Genomic DNA, 19,980 nt, shown 5'->3' on the forward strand with positions numbered 1-19,980 from the left:
TGTTTTACGTATAAAATTGTATTTCAGATCACAATCATTTCAAAGTTGTCATACAAAGAAGAATGATATTCAATAAATACTGATTGGAAAGAGTTTGCATTGTACATTTGTAATATAAACAGTGCATGTCGAACTGGTGTCGAATGAAACTACATGTAGTTGTTGGGGTCATAGTATTACCGTGCTGCACGAACATTTCGTCAGTTCACTAATATGTCTATCAGTCGGGTATGTTCGTCAGTTCACTAATATGTCTATCAGGATATGTCTATCAGTCGGGCATGTTCGTCAGTTCATTAATATGTCTATCAGGATATGTCTATCAGTCGGGCATGTTCGTCAGTTCACTAACGTGTCTATCAGGATATGTCTATGAGTCGGGTATGTTCGTCAGTTCACTAATATGTCTATCAGGATATGTCTATCAGTCGGGTATGTTCGTCAGTTCATTAATATGTCTATCAGGATATGTCTATCAGTCGGGTATGTTCGTCAGTTCACTAATGTGTCTATCAGGATATGTCTATCAGTCGGGGATGTTCGTCAGTTCACTAATATGTCTATCAGGATTTACAGTTTGAATATTTAATACATAGTGAAGGACTCTTAACAAACAGGTATCGTCTTGGACACATCTCCCGAGGAATTCGGAGAATGTGGCCAAGGCAGACTGATTAAAAGCGGTCTGATTAAACACCATAAAAACAAACAATTATTTGAGATCAAATTTAAGACAGTAAGCAAATAATTTTATAAGCTTTGTTTAATTCAAATGGGACAAATTTGTGATCTTTCAAACTGAAGATGAAATGTTACGAAAATATCTTTCCGAGTGTTAAAGAATGTACTGGATTCGTTAATACCTCGGACGTAATCGTGCAACGCCGCTCATGAACTGATCGCGCATCTGATTTCTACAAACTGCGTAATGTATACAGTTGAAGTCTTTTAAAAAAAGAACAAAATAGTTGAACTGGTGACATTTTATCCCATTTCTGTATCTGTAAAATAAAAACGTTTGGCATTTTTTAAATGCTATCCACGCATACATATTAACAATGTTTGAGCCTCCTTTGCAACACATACGCATAACACATTATCACATTCGTAAGACAAAACACATCATTCGTCAGAATTATTTACAAGTCTCATGGATTTTGTGATCGAGTTCGATACAGAGTTTACTTCATCTACGAGTGTTCTATCAGTAAACAGTCAAAACAAGGAAAATACTTGTAGAACATCATTTCAAAAGCTGCATGGAACAAAATGGGATCCTCGTCTTAAGAAGCTGTGTACATTAATCGTAGCGCAAGTCGTTATCTCATAACCGGCATCACGTACAGACAACACCGTTAAACATGTATAAAAAGTACCTCGATCATAGCGAACTTTCATCTATCATACAAAATGAAGATAACTACTCCTATTAACCTTAATAACCCGACACGTCATCAATAGCGATATCAAAAAGTGTTGTTTCTTTTTTCTTAAACATGTTTATCTCGCTTTGTAACACGTTCTCAGTTTCAGCATCACTGACAAGATTTTAATTTGACGTCAAAACTGAATTTTATCCAGTCGAAAGCTTGAATTTTATCTTGTCGGATCCTTGTCAGAAAAAAAAAGCCATTAAGTACAACGTCTTGTTGTTTCGCTCGTTGTTTTCGTTTTTAAATTACACAGAGCATCCAGACACTCATCACACGATCTTTCAGCACCTTGTTTGTTTGTTTCTTTGGTTGGTTGGCTTTGCCAACATAGCTGGATTATGCATCAAATATTGCTACCAAAAGCATATATTTCACAAAATTTCTGAGCACTAGTAGTAGAGAAAGTAGTTTTTTTAATATGTTTTTATATATTTTTATTTTGCTAGACTGGTTCCGGCAAAACGCCACTTCCGCTATGTGGCCGGTTGAAGTAGACATAGTCTGAAGACTTGTTTGTGGAAACTGTCTGCCCGCTGTTGTCAGCGTCATAATCGTCTGCTAAAATGGGTCCAAGAACGAGCGGCAACTGGCGACTGAGAAGGTGGCTAGATGGCGTTAATGTGTTTTGGGCACTGTCGTCACTTCCGGAATCGTAATCGTGCTGACGTAATTCTCGCAGAACCCTGATGTTGCTCTTCAGTCTGTCACGTGATGATATGTGAGTCTTGACTTGCACGTACGAGTTCTGGGAGCCCATCATACCTGAAAAATACCAAAAAGAAATATGTTTCTTTACTAAACTGTTTGAGACGGGTACCAGGTGCTTGTGCAGGAAATTGTGCAAGGTGTGTGTGTGGGGTGTGTGTGTGTGTGGGGGGGGGGGGGGGGGTCTAGTCTGTGGTCATGCTCCCTCGGAAAATACATTAAATAGGAAAATGTCCTTGGAGCCCCACCTCCTACCCTGCACTCGCGCCTGGGTACTTAAAACAAATGGTGAAATAAATAAATACATAAATAAACACAAAATAAAATCAAAATGGAACAGAAAACAATCCACAACAATTGGTATGTACATGGCTCTATGTTTAAATTGTTCCAACAACTTACAAACTTGTCGGACCACACAGTTCTGATTAATCTGATTCTGTGATATAATGTTTGACCATTTTAATTCACTCGAGCAGATGTTTTGTTGCCTATTGAGAGAAGACTGCTTAAATATCATTGGTTTCTTTCAACATTTGGGTGGGCAAGCATATTTCAGACGGGACAAGTAAAAAAACAACCAGAAAACCCCAGAAAACCCCGTATGTATATTTCTTTAGTATTCAACAACTATCACACAATGTGCAAACTACGTCAGTATTATTTTTGTTACGAAGAAACGGAAACCGTTGGTATTTATTGCCACTGCCATAGATCTCAATTAATATTTATGACAGCTCGGCGCGAGTAAAACAAGTATGGCGCGCACCGTGATGTAACGCAGCTGTCAGGGCGTGGGACAGTTTGTTGCACGTTAATCCCTCCCTAGCCGCTTTTGTATATATAATTCCAAACAACATCCGATGAGTCATCTCTTTTTAACGTTCTCTCTCTCTCTCTGTCTGTCTGTCTGTCTGTCTGTCTGTCTGTCTCTGTCTCTCTCTCTCTCTCTCTCTCTCTCTCTCTCTCTCTCTCTCTCTCTCTCTCTCTCTCTCTCTCTCTCTCTCTCTCTCTCTCTCTCTCTCTCTCTCTCTCTCTCTCTCTCGGCAGTGGAAGGCCTTTGAGAATACCTTGAAAACGTTTGTTTTGTTTAACGATACTACAGCACATTGATTTATTAATCATCGGCTGTTGGATGCCCCTCCCCCCACACACACACTTGTCTTGATCCAGTAGCAGCAGCAATGGTTTATATATTTATATATATATATGTGTGCGTGTGTGTGTGCCCCCCCCCCCCCCCCCCCCCGCCCCCACACTCCTCCAACACACTTATTGGCGCCTTCCTAAGCCACTGTGAAGACAATAGTAAACATTTCCAAAAGACTATGCAATGAGGGGGTGGGGTTGTTTATTTGTTTGCTTTTGGTTTGTTATGTAGTGTCGTTGGGGTTTTGTTTTTGTTTGTTTTTGTTGTTTGTTTTTCATTTAGCAGCAACACATAGACGTGGGTTTGACTCCTCTCCCCTTTCTCCTAGCCTATCTCACTCTCTCCCTCTCCCTCTCCCTACCTCTCTCTCTCCTCCCCCTCCCATCTCCCTCTCTCTCCCTCTCTCTCTCTCTCGCTCTCTCTCTCTCTCTCTCTCTCCCTCCTCTCCCTCCCTCTCTCTCTCTCTCTCTCTCTCTCTCCCCTCCCTCTCCTCTCTCTCTCCCTCCCTCCTCTCTTCCCTCCTCTCCCCTCTCTCTCTCTCTCTCTCTCTCTCTCTCTCTCTCTCTCTCTCTCTCTCTCTCTCTCTCTCTCTCTCTCTCTCTCTCTCTGTCATTCACTAGATACTCTCACTGTCTCAAGCATGCGGGAAATTATTCACATGAGCGTAGGCATACACTAGTACATACCAGCATTAAAAAGACATCTGTCTCTCACTGTCCCTGTCCCCGTTTCTTACTGTTACCGTCACTCACTCTCACTATGCGTATCTCAAGCAGGCGGGAAATATGCATGAGCGCATACATACACTAGTAGAGATAATCATGTTTCATCAGAAATACTTGGTTGTAGTCAACACAGCGTTACACACCAGCATTAAAAAGACATTTACCAGACTATACGATGACAAGAAATTGTTACACACGAACACTGTCGGTAAACTTCCTCCGGATCTTTTTACGGACGCTAACGACTCCCATACGGTCAACACATGCACACATTTAAAGCAGCCTCAATTGCGGGGGCTATCGTTTCAGCGAGCGACAATACTCTACATTCAATATTCGATCTAAGAGAGGACCCGGACAGTTCAAACGACAGCTCACCATGTGTGTTGTACATCTATCAGTCGTTTAGCTAATCTTCAGAGACATGGAGACACAGACATAAAAAAGAGGCTGAGAGAGAGAGAGAGAGAGAGAGAGAGAGAGAGAGAGAGAGAGAGAGAGAGAGAGAGAGAGAGAGAGAGAGAGAGAGACACACAGACAGACAGAGAGACAGACAGACAGAGACAGACAGAGAGAGAGAGAGACATACAGACAGAATACCTAATGTATAACTATTTAATGCACATTCAGGTCCCTCAAAAAAATATACGTTCATACTAAAACTTGGGATTGTTGGAGGTTGTATAGTATCCATCTATTTCTTTTTCAAACTAACTACTTTCTTGTTTTTGTTTTTTTGGCTTCGGTTTGTTGGGGGTGGGGTTTTTTTTGTTGTTGTTTTTTGGGGGGAGGGGAGAGGTGTCTTGTTACGTTTTGTTGGTGTTGGTGGGTGTGTTTTGTTGTTATGGGTTTGTTGTTTTTGTCGGTTATTTTTTTCTTGGGGGGGGGGGGGGGGGGGGGGCATAAAGTAGACATGAACTTTGGCTGTAAATTGAATCGGACAATGGACGACCAAAGAGTTGATAAAATATACTAGTCAGTACTAGAGTACAAATATTTCATGAAAAAACCCACTGCTACCATCGAAAATGTGTTCATATATTCGTGCTACGACACGAGCTCAAAAATAAATCGCTGGGTCGTGTGAAACCAATTTCGCTAATTTATGGTTGGCATGGTAAACATATCAACCGCTCTGTGAGTTAATTACATAAACATTATCTAGGAATACAAGTGGTGTTGCACAAGAAATTAATTTGGTCCAAGTACGACTGGCGCTAAATCTGCAGGGGAAGTGGCAAATAAAAATGCCATAAGGTTATTAGCAGCAATTATCGTTAGGGTGTAAATGTTTCACAAACCATTTCAAAACGTCCGTCCCGTAATACATGGCATTAACGATGTTTTAATGATTATGGCTGAAGACGGCTAACTTGACAATTAGCGGATTGCGGATGCCATTAGTAAGCGGGTGGAATGGTATTATGACGATTTTGACAGGGATTCATAAAATATTGACACGGACGGAATATTGTTTAGGGTCGCATCAGTGCATTTTAAACTACAACTGTTTCGGTGTTTAATACATGGTTAATTGTGGCACGTGGTCTGGAGTGAAAATGAAAACCCCCTACGGTCACATGTTAATCCTAGCTACCGAAAAGCAGCAGGAATGAATGAATGAATGAATGAAAGAATGAATGAACCCCAGTAAGAATGAATGAATGAATGAATGAATGAATGTACCCCAGTATGAAAAATGTATCAGCTACTAGATGTAAACCAAAGGTAAGAATGTAAATGAACTGATGACAGGTGTCAACATACGCACTTTCCTATCAAATTAATGTTTTTGAATAGCGAAGAATGCATGTTTGCAAAAAAAAGAGAATATTTCTCCCTACTTTACATATTTCACCATTTTTACATTGGGCACTGAACGTCTGAAAACAACAACAAAAAATAATGTTTTATGCAATTAAAACAAATCAGTTAATGCACAAGTATGTTCATCGTCTCTCACAACTATTTCGTTCTGAGATCATTTCTCAAGCAGCCCCATTAAATTTGTTTTCTCTCCATTTTGACTCTCGGCGAGAAAGAAAATATCACTCAACGCCAAGCACGTCCCAAAGGAAGATATCTTGAATTAATCAAAGCTAAAAAATCTCTCGTCCGACGAGGGAAAACAGCGCTTCGTGTTGATATTTTATCGTGATGCTTGAAGCCATCTGTTCCTGCTAAGAAACACATTTTTTTTCTTCAAAACTCGCTGTGCATGGACAAGAATTTTCCCACACTCCGTGGGCAGCCGCAAAACGTAAACAGGTTGTCCATTTAGCCAATTTACACGTGTCGGCAAAGGTAATGGGATTCGTACCCTGTTCTGCCCGGCTGCATTATTATATGCTTGCGACTGCAGTTCGCATCGCATTGCTGGTTCTTTTCAAAAGGCGTTTTTCAGAGGGGTTGTGGAGCCATCTGGTTGCCGGTTTTCACCACAGGGGTTGAGATACTGCGGTGCGTTTATTTGACGGGAGGAAAGTAAGAATGGGTCACCAGTGCTATAGATAGCATGGGGGATTCGGGATCTTCTCAACCATAGCCCTTCATGATTAAAACATGTTTGTCTTGCTTTATCCTCTACTCCGTGATGCCCTGTTGGCTTATCTGCTCATCTCTGCGGACCTGCATGTGCTTTGGTGTGTGTGAGAGCGTGCTTGTGCGTGCGCGTACCTACGTACGTAACCGACTACTTGATATAGCAAGCGTAATTATTGGCTGTGCGTGTACATTTCATAAGAGTGCAGGTCACTACTTTTGTAAATTTGAGGTCATTTTGGAACCTGATTGTCCATTTGCAATCCGTACTTTTATAAATTTTATTTTAAAGAAATATTTAAAATAAACTAGTATCTATCTATTTAAATGGCATTTAAGCTTGTTCCCACAGCATACTATGGTTTTATAGTTTCCCCCAAGTTCATTCTATGGATGGATTGCAAACATGAAACGGACACTTTTCCATAACAAAGTAAAGCACCTTGTTACTACTTTTCCTTTAAAGGTGCCGACATAAAGCCACAATTAGGAATGCAAGCAAACATCAATTTCAACTTTTCAATGGCGTACAAAGAAAGCAAGAATGGTTAATGTAAAACAAATAGTCATTCGATTCTTTCTTCTTTCTTCTTTCATTTGCTTTAGTGAAGAGGACTAAACAAATTTACACGAAAGAAAATGACATCAATGTCTCATAAATATCCAATCAGATATCCCGTTGGCGAACAAGGCGCGAAAATCTGGTTGGCATGCTCGCGCGGAAACGGAAGCCAAATATTTCATTGTGCGCGTCTCGGCATCGTCCCGGGATACCAATCGGGCGCTTGTCATTCTAGACTATCGACTTGGTCACTTTAGGGGTCAGTTTTTCTTCCCGAACACAATACTGGAAAACAAAGTTCATCAATCTATCGAATACAATGGCTGTCGCTTGCCCAACTGAATAGCGAACAGCGTGTATTCACTTTGGGATTAGGATGCCCTCAAATCGCCAAACTCTGACCAGAAGAATTTGATCTCTGTGTCTGGTCTGTCACATCAAACGATCAGCTATAGGGGAAACCGTTGTCTCCTCCACTGGCACGACAATGGGGTATAACGGATGGGCAGGTCAAAGGACAAGTCCTATAACACACAGATATTGTACTTAGATACATGCACGTCCAGTTACAGAAAACCCTGTTTGTACAAGCGTCATTCACAGATTGGCGTCAAAAGTTTCTTTTCATTTCAACGGTAATGGCTTGCGCAGAAGATTTGTTTACTGTGTATTTAGCGACATACTGTACTTTTGTACAGCGTATAAAAATTTCATTCATGGTTTAAAGGGACATACCCTAGTTTCAACCCATGAAAATTAACACTAAGTTTGGTTCATCTACAAACCTGTAACACATTTGGATAAAGTTACAATTGCGTGAAGCATGAGTCTGTGACTTTAAAAAGGTGAATTACCCTCTAAAAATAGACTAAAACTCCACTCCATCATTGTTACTTCTCAGACGCACGTGCTTTTTTTAAAAATATGAGAAATGCATTTTGTGATATTAAAAACACCATGATGACCAAAAACACTTCGAATGAACGGAAATTGATAATCTAAACAATAAAATCTAAGTAAAGTGTGATTTAAGTTATCAAAAACGGTTATAATAGTCAAAAATATGCGTTATTGTTTAAAAACTAGGGTATATCACTACCACCACGGCCACCTTTACCACAATTTTGTTCATTTAGTAGTTTTGTTGATTCTCGGCTTTCTACTTATATTGCAGAAATGCATAGCATTCTATGGGTCCGTTTACAGTTGCATATGTTTCGTGTACAACGTATTCATATCCAATATAAATGGTTTAGCACTTTCCACTTTCGGGTTCTTTTTGTTCAACACACGAATACTGCAGTTTAAATCTGTTCTAAATAAAGGTTAAAAAGAAAAGGATAAATATTTATAACTTTCTTTTTAATTGCATTCACGAAATGAAGGGAAGTTCATGTTTGTATTGGTTTTATAACCGTGCCACGGCTTTTAAGTAAACAGTCTCCGCACTCTTGTAGATATACACATTTTGATACGCTGATGGCAATGGTTGTGTTGGTCTGATAACGCACGGATAAGTTTACAATATTAGATGTATTAAGAGTCTAACATTGCTAACAGGAGAAACACAATTCAGATTTTCTAGATTATGATAGCCCCACTTCCGTGGCTAGTGATATTCAATATTGGGTTAGTAAATAACTACAGTTGCCAATACTGACGGCTAGTGAAAAAAAAGTCAAATGTTGCAGTTAAGTCTATTTTGAAAATATGAATACTAGTATACTGACCCCACTCCAACCCCTAATGTTAGTGTTTTTAAGCTCTTTCTTAGTAAAATTGTATCCAACTTAAAGAAAAGTAGGGCTTGTGAATGTTTAATCGTGGCTAGTACATTTTTACAATTACTGATCCCAATTAAAAAAATACAGTCTAGAATCCTTGCAATTTTCCCCACTGAATTTTCATTTCCATTATTATAATGTAAAGCCGGACAAGTAGGCGCAGATCCAGGAGGTTGTTTACAATTCACTATATCTATTAATTTTCAAATGATTTTCATGGTTCCTACGATTAGGTGAAGGTTACAGAGTTGAGATTCATTAATTTCTTATTTTAATTAACAAGTCCGACTACAGTTTACGTTTCTGTATTATGGGACGTGGGGGGGGGGGGGGGGGGGGGGGTCGGACGTAGTCCAGTGGCAAAGCGCTCGCCTGATGCGCGGTTAGTTTTGGATTGATTCCCGTCGGTGGGCCCATTTGGGATATTTTTCGTTCCACTGAGTGCTCCACAACTGGTGTAAAAAAAATCTCCGAGATCTCTACTTACCTATCTGTGGGGTGGAGCATATAAAATATCCCTTGCTGCTAATCGAAAAGAGTAGCCCATGGAGTGGCAGCAGCAGCAGGTTTCATATTTCCGACATTATTAACCCGTAACCGTAATTAAAATGTGTGAAGTGCATCGTTAAATAAAACATTTCTTCCTTCTTATTTGCTATACTAGTATTACGAGGTTTGACATTTTGTAATGTTTAATGTTGGGTGAATACTTGCCACTAATTTACTAATTTTATCATGCAGCATTATTCTAATTTAACAGTCAGACTGCTGGTTATTTCTTTGTATTGTAAAGTTTGACTTTTTGTCATTGTTCTCTATTTGTCTGTCACCAAATAGGATGCCTCTGTCCGGTCCCTAAGGTTAGAGAACGGCCACCGAGTTGAAATCACATCTGACCCCATGATGAACAATGAGTGCATACCATTCATCCACGGCTTCCCTTCAGTCAAAAAAACCTCGCGACAAGTGAACCGGAAAACGGGAGGTTGTAAAGCATCGCCCCGCCGCACACCAACATTCCTCGACCCGAACAACTAAATCCATCTTGAACAAAATATGAATTGATGGTTTCAAAAAGAGGGGGGAACAACTCGCATGGAAGTTATTTGTTGTGGGGTTTTTTTTTTTTTTTTCACCTGAATAATCATACCCTGCATGATAATAATAATAACTCACGACTTGTAACTAGAACGGACTAGTTCACGAAAGATAATCGAGACTGGAACCGTTCCGAGGGTTGTTAAGGCGTGACAAGCCTCTTCCTGTCTGGACATTGGACGACTCCATGTGCGGTCCAGAGATCATCTGTTGTGTATTTCATTGCCTTATTACACATGTCCGAACAAGACCTTTATACCCTAAAATTATATCCGTTATTCGCAGATTTTTTTCATAAATTTAGAAAAAGATTTCTAGTCCCTTATACAATGAATTATATGATAATTTTACAAAATGTTTGCATCTAATTAAAAATTTTAATAATTTTGCTAGTTTGAAATTTGAACTGTTTTCACTGAACAAAAAAAAACCCAAAACTTTTTTATTTTTGGTACACGACTTTGATTAATTATTAAGTATTTTGAGTAAATACTGCAAACGCGGCTAACTTTATAAGCAACAAGCTATCCAAAATAACAATCTACACATGCAGAATTTTCACATTAATTTACTACAACCTGATTTGCAATAAGCGGTCATCAGACTCATCATTTATTATTTATCTAGGTTTAACTGCTTAACTATTAGCTATTAACTCTTAAAATTATTATAAACACCATGAAGTGAGACTCAACCGTCTATGAGTATGTATTGCTCATGCTGGGACATCGTTAAAGATGCAGCCAGTAAACCATTATCCATACATACATTCATTCATTCATGCATCCATTGATCCGTATATATATATATATATATATATATTTAAACTGGCATGTTCTAGTTTACCATTTACGATTCCAAGAACGTGCGACTGACAGTGACATTAGCAAAAGGAGTGGGTAGGGAATCGTAGACAGACATCAGTTTGTGCTTCATTAACTACTACAACAAGCATGGAGGTTTCAGAAAATTAAAAGAAGTGATTAATAAGCATTTTAGCGATCCCCCCCCCTCCCCACCCCTTTTGCTCCAATGTTTTCTATTTAATTTTTTCGTTATTTTCTTCTTCTTTTTGGGGTATAATTTTTCTTTCTTTTTTCTCGTTTTCCATCTACTTAGTTTTTCATTCTTTTCTTTTTTTTACGTTTAATTTTTTTCTTCTTTTTCCACCTTCACATACAAGTTAGACAACAGAGCGTAGCAAGAAAACCTATTTACCACGCCACCACTTCCACAACACTGTCAACACAGACGACAAACAACAGCAGAGTGGAAACAGATCTCCCAAACAACCGGAATAGAATTGGCCAGGTTTAGTGTAATCAATAAACGGACCTGGGCCTGCACACATACAAATATTTTACTTCATTTCAGCTCTGTCTCTAAACACCGAACGTCCCACGCTGTTTGTCTTAGACCTTATTTAAATAATTCCCATTTCGCCAGTTTAAACTCTCTGCCTTTTGTGTTGTGTGTTCTCGCTAGTCGCGGTGTGGGAGCGCTGAATTGTGCAACTGTGCAAGAAATTACGAATTCATTCAGACAAACATCGGTCTGTTTGTCTTCGTTTTAACTCGCGCTTTCTCTTGAAAGGCCGCCGTAAGGAAAATAACGTTCAGCCGTCTAGCTAGAACTGCAATTACCTTTGATCACTGCCCAAAAAAGGATGTCGCGAGCACCACGTGTCGATTAATGTCCGTACCCAATAACCACGCATGCACGCATGCATATGTATAATATGATATAGAGTGGGGTGCTTACGTTGCGTCACTGTCGGAGCCAGAGGAGGTGTGGCATGAGGGTCATCCCACCCACCCCACAATCATACCCAGGGATGTGATACCAATTTTTAAAATAAAACTTGAAATGATCTTTAAAAAGCTGAAACCTCCAAGGTAATTTTTTTTTTTTTTTTAAATCAAATAAAAAGATGAAAAATCACATCCTTGAACCACCATTTACATTTGCATGTCGCCATTTTTTTTTCTTCATTATTTTTTTATTTTTTTATTTTTTTAACAACACGTCTTGGTCATAGACAGTGGGTGCCCCTCCAACCACTCCATCAATATAAAATCCTGACAACGCCATCGCATTACGCTCTTCTCATGGGACTAATTGTTGAAACAGAATACAGAGGGGGTAGGTGTGTGCATCTGCCCCTAGCTACCCCCTCCCCATACTAATCACGACCCTGATAAAAAAAAAAGACCTGTACCAGCAATTCTACTGTGCACAGCGCTGACTTGCAGCAGACGAGATGCATTCCAGCACGAACGGGCGCCAAACCTCGGCAGCAATCTCAGAGCCGTGGTTAGAGATTCCAGCAGCATTACTCACTGCACAGATTACCGCGATTCCTCGCTCACAGATCACACAACCAGCGCGTGGCGTTTTATTGCATAATACTCATCCCCCCACTCACACCATGTCCCCTTTCCCTCCATCCCTCCCCTCCCTCCCTACCACATTCTTACTTTGGTGGAATTTCTTGCAGTTGGTTTTATGAGTCAGCAGTGATCGCGTCGCGAGTTATGTATTCTCGGAATATCCGGAAGTTCGCGGCGTCGACATTCTTCTTTACGTTTATGACTGTACCTCTCAGTAGATGTTGCCAGGAGGTGAAACATGTATGCCATAACATTTTGTGCTTTGTCATTTTTGTTACACTTGTGCATGTGCTTTCGAAAAACAGAATTGGCTGCAAAAATCTGTATATAAAGCAATGTGTATATCTGCGTGCATGGAATTTCACTTATGGTGGTGTGGTAGTAAAGCTATCGGAATGACGGCTGGTAAGTTCTGGGTTCGCTTCCCAGGACCAACTCCAACCCAGAGTGGTTTATAAAGGCTCATTGGTAAGGTATATGACCACCGTAACTATACCGACTTCTCTCGCTTACAACAAACCCAAACCCCTGTATTGGAAACATAGTTCAGACAAGCATGGTTTAAATCCAGGGTCCCGTTCCACGAAGCGATCTTAGTGCTAAGATCACCTCAAGTGCACACTGTTGTTATACACGTGATCTTAGCGCTACACTCGCTTCGTGAAACGGGGCCCTGGTCAGTATGCTTAAACAATTGGGAAAACAAGCACAAAAATGGGTCTTAATTTCAAGCAATGTCCAATGGACGTTTGATTCACAGGCCTCTAAAAATTGCAAGAACGATAGTTTCGTTCGTGCGTCACTCGCGCAAGATCAGTTTTGCATAACTCATTTTTCGTTCAACCATGAAATTTAGGACATCGTGTATATGGGTTACGTAATAAATGGTTTGCGTGATTTTTCAATTTTCAGAGACTTATTTTAACCAGCAGATGTTTTCTTACCTGGATCGTAAAAGACTTGTTTCTCCACTATCTGTCTCTTGTGCTTGAAGTAACAGAAGAGGAATATGAAGCTGATCAGACACACAGACACGACACACAGGATTCCGATCAGAGCGATCGCGAGAGTCCGCCATTGTCGTTCACCGGAACTCACCGAAGTCAGGTCAACAACGGTACCTTGGGAAGAATCGTGAGTGGTCGTGTCGTACGGAGACAGACGATTGTCTTTGCTGGGACTGCCGCCATCTTGGCGTCGCTTGTCGCTTGTATCATTGTCCGAAAATGGAAATCCAGGGTTGAATTCGCCATTCTTGGGTGCTTGGTGGAATCGGTTAAACTCCCTAAAAGGTCCGCACACTGTGTCTCTGTCCTTGATGCATGGCTTTCGAATGATTTGGTTGATGGGACATTTCGAACACTGTTTGCATTTGAACTCGGTGAGGTTGAAGTAGTGAGCTGACGGACACACGGACAGGGCGGACTCGCTGATGACGGACACACACAACACGGTGAAAAACCAAAGAGCCATTTCCGTTGCCATCTGAAACAATACAAGATACATAAATTTTAGTTAGACATGTCACAAGCATATTAGACATACACTAAAAATTATTTTTTAAAAAGACATACAGTACAAAAATAAGGAACTTGGCTTTTGACGCTCGGTGTGGACGGGGCGTAGCCCGGTGGTAAAGCGCTCGCTTGATGCTCGGTCGGTCTGAGATGGATCCCCTTCGATGGACCCCTTAGGCTATTTCTGCTCTACAACTGGTATATCAAAGGCCGTGGTATGTGTTATGATGTCTGTGGGGTGATTCATATGAAAAATCCTTTGCTAATAAAGGAAATATTTAGCAGATTTCCTCTCCATGACTACCAAATATTTAACATCCAATGACTGATGATTAATAAATCAATGTGCTCTAATGGTATTGTTAAACAAAACAGACTAACGTTTTGAAGCTCGGCTCAGACGTTTGTTTCTCTTTTTGCTACCCTAGTTTTTAAACACTAACGCATATTTTTCACTATTAGAGCCGTTTATGATCACTGAAATCAAACATTACTTATATTTTATTGTTTAGATAATCCATTTCCATACAACTGAAGTGTTTCTGGTCATCCTGGTGTTTCTAATACTACATAATGCATTTTTCCTATTTTTAAAAACGCACGTGCGTCTGAGAAGTAATGATTATTGAATCGCGTTTTAGTCTATTTTTAAGGGTATTTCAACGTCACAGACTCTATTGTATCCAAAGTTATTACAGGTTTGTAAATTAACCAAACTTAGTGTCCATTGTTATGGGTTGAAACTAGGGTTTAGGTGAAAAATATGTCTTAGTGTTTAAAAACTAGGGTCTGTCCCTTTAATACTAATAATAGTATACTCTAAAATTCTGTCCTGTTTAATATAGACAAGTATATATATATATATATATATATATATATATATATATATATATATATATATATATATATATATATATTCATACAGATAGCTAGAAAGACAGACAGACAGACAGACATAATATTATATAGATATTTAGACAGCGAAATTATCATATTTAGACAGCTTTTTATTGGCCTAAGTTGCTATGATTATTAATTAATAATACATGTTCAGTTACATTTAATGATTTAACGCAAACAAAAATTAATGCAAAAAAAAAAGAAAAAAGTTGAGGAGAGGTGACAGACATTTGGACAAAGACACTTGACCTTGGGAATATTGAGCCACTGCCATAGTCTAATACGTACAAAACAGCGAAATCATGGAGGTCAATATAACGTGCACACACATCCCTTCCTGTTCACCGCGATACCTAAAGCTTTAGACTGGTGCACCTCCAGTATCCCATTTCTATTAAATCTAGGAAGGGCGGGTGTAGGTTTCTTGTATTGCGGTAAGATGTATAAATAACTTAAGAATGGGGAGATAGCAACATTATTTCCCGATTCTAAAAATAGCTATTTATACACGACTGTTCCTGAAAGAGAGACGTTTTACCTTCTGCCTTAAGCAATCTCTGTGACACCCCCCCCCACCCCCAACACACACACACACACACACACACACACACACACACACACCACCCCCAGCACCTTCCTTGTATATATCGCTGTCTTATTAGACTGGTGGTTTTGGAATTATGCAGTAGGCCTAATCTTTTGTTTAACTTTTCAACACGATAACAAATCACTTCGCGTTATAATTATGTTACTTTCAATATCGACAAAACCTCTTACAGTGAACATATATATATATATATATATACACACACGCTCAGACCACCCAGAAACTGTACTAATAATAATTGCTAATACATTTTCCATCCTAGAGCCTGCAAAAAGTGTTGCTGGCTTATTAATTTTACACATCGCAACCACCTTCTCTACGTGATGCAATAGTGCATGACAGATCCCCGCGGGTGAACGGGGTCGCCACACCCATCAGTAAAGAAACAGGTTGAAGATGAAGACGACATATTATCCGTTGTACTGTCAGAGGCGGATTCAAGGGGAGGGGAGACGAGAGGACCTATTTTTCCTTTATTTTCTACTGAGATGCCATTTCGACGAGTTGGGCCGCGTGTCCTTTTCCCCGTTAGACCACCCCACCCCCCTAACCCCCCACCCCCACACACATACACCTCGCGAACTATGTTTTGCCGCTGACTTTTAAAGAAATTTCATAGTTGTCGGAACATACAAGCAACTGGGCAAGGGACAACTTTAACTCTCTCTCTCTCTCTCTCTCTCTCTCTCTCTCTCTCTCTCTCTCTCTCTCTCTCTCTCTCTCTCTATTCACCTTCCTTTTATCATCCAAGAGCCAATGATTAATAAATCAGTGTGATCTAGTAGTGTTGATAAACTAAACAAACTTTGACCTTCCTTTTAACAGGAGGCAATATCATTTCCACTAGAACCGGTTCGGCCTTGGTGTCGAAACATTCAGTTAAAGTACATCAGTAGTATACGATCAATAAAATATTTTAAAACTAAAAATTGTATTTAATAATTCTATCCTAAACAAGAGATCTTACAAAAAATTTAAGGGTGTGCAGTGGGAGGGGTAGGTGACACAACACAATTAGCTTGAAACCCGAAACACTTATTATATTCGCAAGCTGAACGCTGCGGGGCCATTCAACACCTACGTTACTGTTACAAGCTGCAACATCTATTGTGAAATCCACTGCAGCAACGCCGTGGGAAAATGTACATGCCTCGATGAACAAAGACCTCTGATTACCGGCTTCCGTGGTGTACTGGTTTTGTTAGGCTAAAATCATATTTAAAAAGGTTTCCAGAACAATACGTCAGTCCGTCGACCTCCAGGCTGGTAGGTGCTGGGTTCGCACCCCAGTGCTGGGTTGTAATGACGGCTGTGTTGGGAATGTGTATTTAATAACTACTAACCATTATGGGAATGTGTGTTTAATTCTGAAGATAATATTCTGATATTTCACATTAACAACTACTGACCATTAACTCGTGTCCTGTACGACGTGTATGGCCATAATTGGGTATATATATCATACCTGTAGAAACCGGAGGGTGCCTGTACTGCACCCAACCCCCTCTTGAGAACGGAAAGTTTGCACTTTTTTATCCTCTATATACATACACACACACACACACACACGCACACACGCACATACACACACGTATACGTATACGTATATATACACACACATAGATTTTTAATTAAATAGATTTTTAATATATATATATATATATATATATATATATATATATATATTAAAAATCTAACTCCACCACTAGGAGACTGTTCCCCCACAGCTATAGATCGTGTCACCCCACTCCAGGTATCATTCGGATTATTTCTACAGGCCTGTACTATATAAAATATAGGTGTCAGAAGCTGTGGGAGCGGGGGTCAGTTTCTACCCCTCCACTTTTCTCTGTTGTTGTCCTGAGAAAGCTGAAAAACTCGCCATCACCATCCCACCCACCACCCCCCGTAATATGTTTAAGTCCTCATATTTCCATCGCCTGGGTTATTGCACTGACAGTGGCCCCTTCCCTACCTTTCAAAAACATTCCGCGGCCCCTGGTTTAACCCCACCCCCGCACACACACCATTTTAAAGGTAAACTATTAGAGGTGCCTCCTCTACCCCCCCCCCCCCCCCCCCCAGTCGATGGAACTAGCAAAGTATAATTAAACAAAAAAACTGTTTTTAAAGATTTGAAAGCCAAGTGGTCAAGCCATCGGACATTAGGCTGGAAGGTACAGGGTTCGCAGCCCGGTACCGGCTCCCACTCAGAGATATTTAACGACTCCGTGAGTAGGCGTAAGGCATCACCTACTCTTCTCTCTCACTAACCACTAACAATTAACAACTAAACAACTGTCCTGGACAGACAGCCTAGATAGCTGAGGTGTGTGCACAAGACAGCGTGCTTCGACCATAATTGGATATAAGCACGAACATAAGTTGAAATGAAAAGGGGACCGCCACTATGAGACGGCTAAACGTGTTTCTGACGGTGAAGGTGTGAACGTCTGCTTACAACACGGCAGACGGCATAAATAAATACTTCTGTTCTTTCTTCTTTTTTTTTTGAAATCCTTATAAAGACACCTTAAACACGCAATTATTTGTATTAATATTAAAAATATGAAAAATCTTACCTTGCAGCATCGATTGCACCTTATTTTGTGACCAGAACACAACACTATCCAAAGTTTATAACACTTTTCAAACGTACACGTCCAAACGGATTGACGCTTTTCGTAGACATGCTACAACACGTTTCTAGCCTGTCGTGTTTCTCCGGACGCCGAACCAATCGGCGTTCGGCTTTGCCAAAGGGGTGTGTCCTACATTCGACGACTCACACTGGTGAATGGGGTCAAGTCCATTCATGTTCCCTCGCGTTTTATTCTTATCTGTGCCTTATGTATACAGATCAGTTATGTACAGGTAATACGATATTGTCGAAACAAAGAGAATGAATTTTTTAAAATTATTATTCGAATAACAAAGTGGACGCAGAAGTTACACATGTAACAGTTACATGTCAATTTATTAAAAACTCAGATTTCAGTTTGCATGCCATTTTATTTTAAATTATATGATAAGATGAGATAAACTTTATTGCACGTAAACATTCTACATAATGTAACTTAATGCAAAACATGCTCATATAACATATCATTTATATAATTATATGTGCCATTTTTATGGTAACTGATTTTTCGAGTTACAAAAGTTTGTTTTGTTTAACGACACCACTAGAGCACATTGATTATTAATTACCGGCTATTGGATGTCAAATGTTTGGTAATTTTGACATATAGTCAAAGAGGAAACCCGCTACATTTTTCCATTAGTAGCAAGGGATCTTTTATATGCAACATCCCACAGCTAGGATAGCACATACAACGGTCTTTTGATATACCAGTCGTGGTGCATTGGCTGGAATGACCGCGTATCAGGCAAACGCTTTACCAGTGGACTACGCCCCGTCCCCGGAAGACGAAAGCACCCGAAGTGTGGGGTGGGGAGTGGGGAGAAAGCTTTATTTATTAGTTTGTCTTTCAACAAGTCCTCCCCACCCCCTTCCTTCGCCCTACCCCACCCCCTTCCTTCGCCCTACCCCACCCCGCTTCCGATGGTTTAAAGAAAACCGATTTTTTAATATTAGCCTACATGGTAATTGTGAGAATCGGTATTTTCATTTGTATATCATTATTATCGAAACTGATAACTACATACTTTAAGAATTAAAAATAAATAAATAACCCCTAGAAAAAAACACACAACCCAAAACAGCAAAACAACATAGCAGCTGTAAAAAACATGAAGCAATAAAAAAAAAAAAAATTTAAAAATTAAAAAAAAAATTAAAAAGAGAGAGAGGATGTCATAAATAAATAAATTAAAATACATGTATATATATATATATAAATTCCGTTTTGTAAGCCTTTGCGCTTCCGTTGTTCGATTCGACTGGAAAGGGTAAAAAATCATTATGACGTCATGAATTAGCAACCTCCACTTAGCAACATGACTTACCTGTGTCTTGGAATAGTAATACAGTGCTTATTGAAAAAGAAAAACAACTCTTGCTATTTTATAGCTTATTTAATACTTTGTCGCGTGTATTACTATATTGTATACTAGACTTACCTGTGTATTAGAATACTAATACGGCTTATATTAGTCCATTTATATGAGGTAAGAACTGAGAATACTAATAAAAAATAAACATCTCTTGCTATTTTATAGCTTATTTAATTTTCACGTGTGTTACTATATTATGAACTAGATGTAACCCGTGCTTAGCACAGGAAACTTTAGATGGGGTGTTTTGACCTTACACTGGGGGTCCCCCTAAACACCGACCGCAGTGTGGCTAACCATGCCTCATTAGCCGAGGAGATATTATAGTCAGAACAGTTTATCTGGACCCGTTAAGGGTGAATATAGTAACAAACAAAAATTAATTAATTAATTAATTAAAAGGTAAAAGGTAAAAGTAAAGTAAAGTAAAGTAAAGTAAAGTAAAGTAAAGTAAAGTAAAGTAAAGTAAAGTAAAGTAAAGTAAAGTAAAGTAAAGTAAAGTAAAGTATGTAAAGTAAAGTAAAGTAAAGTATGTAAAGTAAAGTAAAGTA

At 39.5% G+C, this 19,980-nt stretch overlaps 1 protein-coding gene across 1 annotated transcript in view; it reads right to left on the reverse strand.

Annotated features, from left to right (window-relative positions):
* LOC121380856 overlaps window positions 1-19,980 on the reverse strand; it is a 24,610-nt gene continuing 4,630 nt past the window's right edge. Inside the window, exons 2-3 of the mRNA XM_041509852.1 lie at window positions 13,333-13,873; window positions 1-2,195 (exon numbers count right to left, since the gene is read on the reverse strand). Of these exons, the coding sequence (XP_041365786.1) occupies window positions 1,876-2,195; window positions 13,333-13,873 (861 nt within the window). The 3' untranslated portion in view covers window positions 1-1,875. The remainder of the gene's footprint in view (window positions 2,196-13,332; window positions 13,874-19,980) is intronic.

The sequence above is a fragment of the Gigantopelta aegis genome, chromosome 9 (genome assembly GCF_016097555.1).
Source record: "Gigantopelta aegis isolate Gae_Host chromosome 9, Gae_host_genome, whole genome shotgun sequence".
NCBI lineage: Eukaryota > Metazoa > Mollusca > Gastropoda > Neomphalida > Peltospiridae > Gigantopelta > Gigantopelta aegis.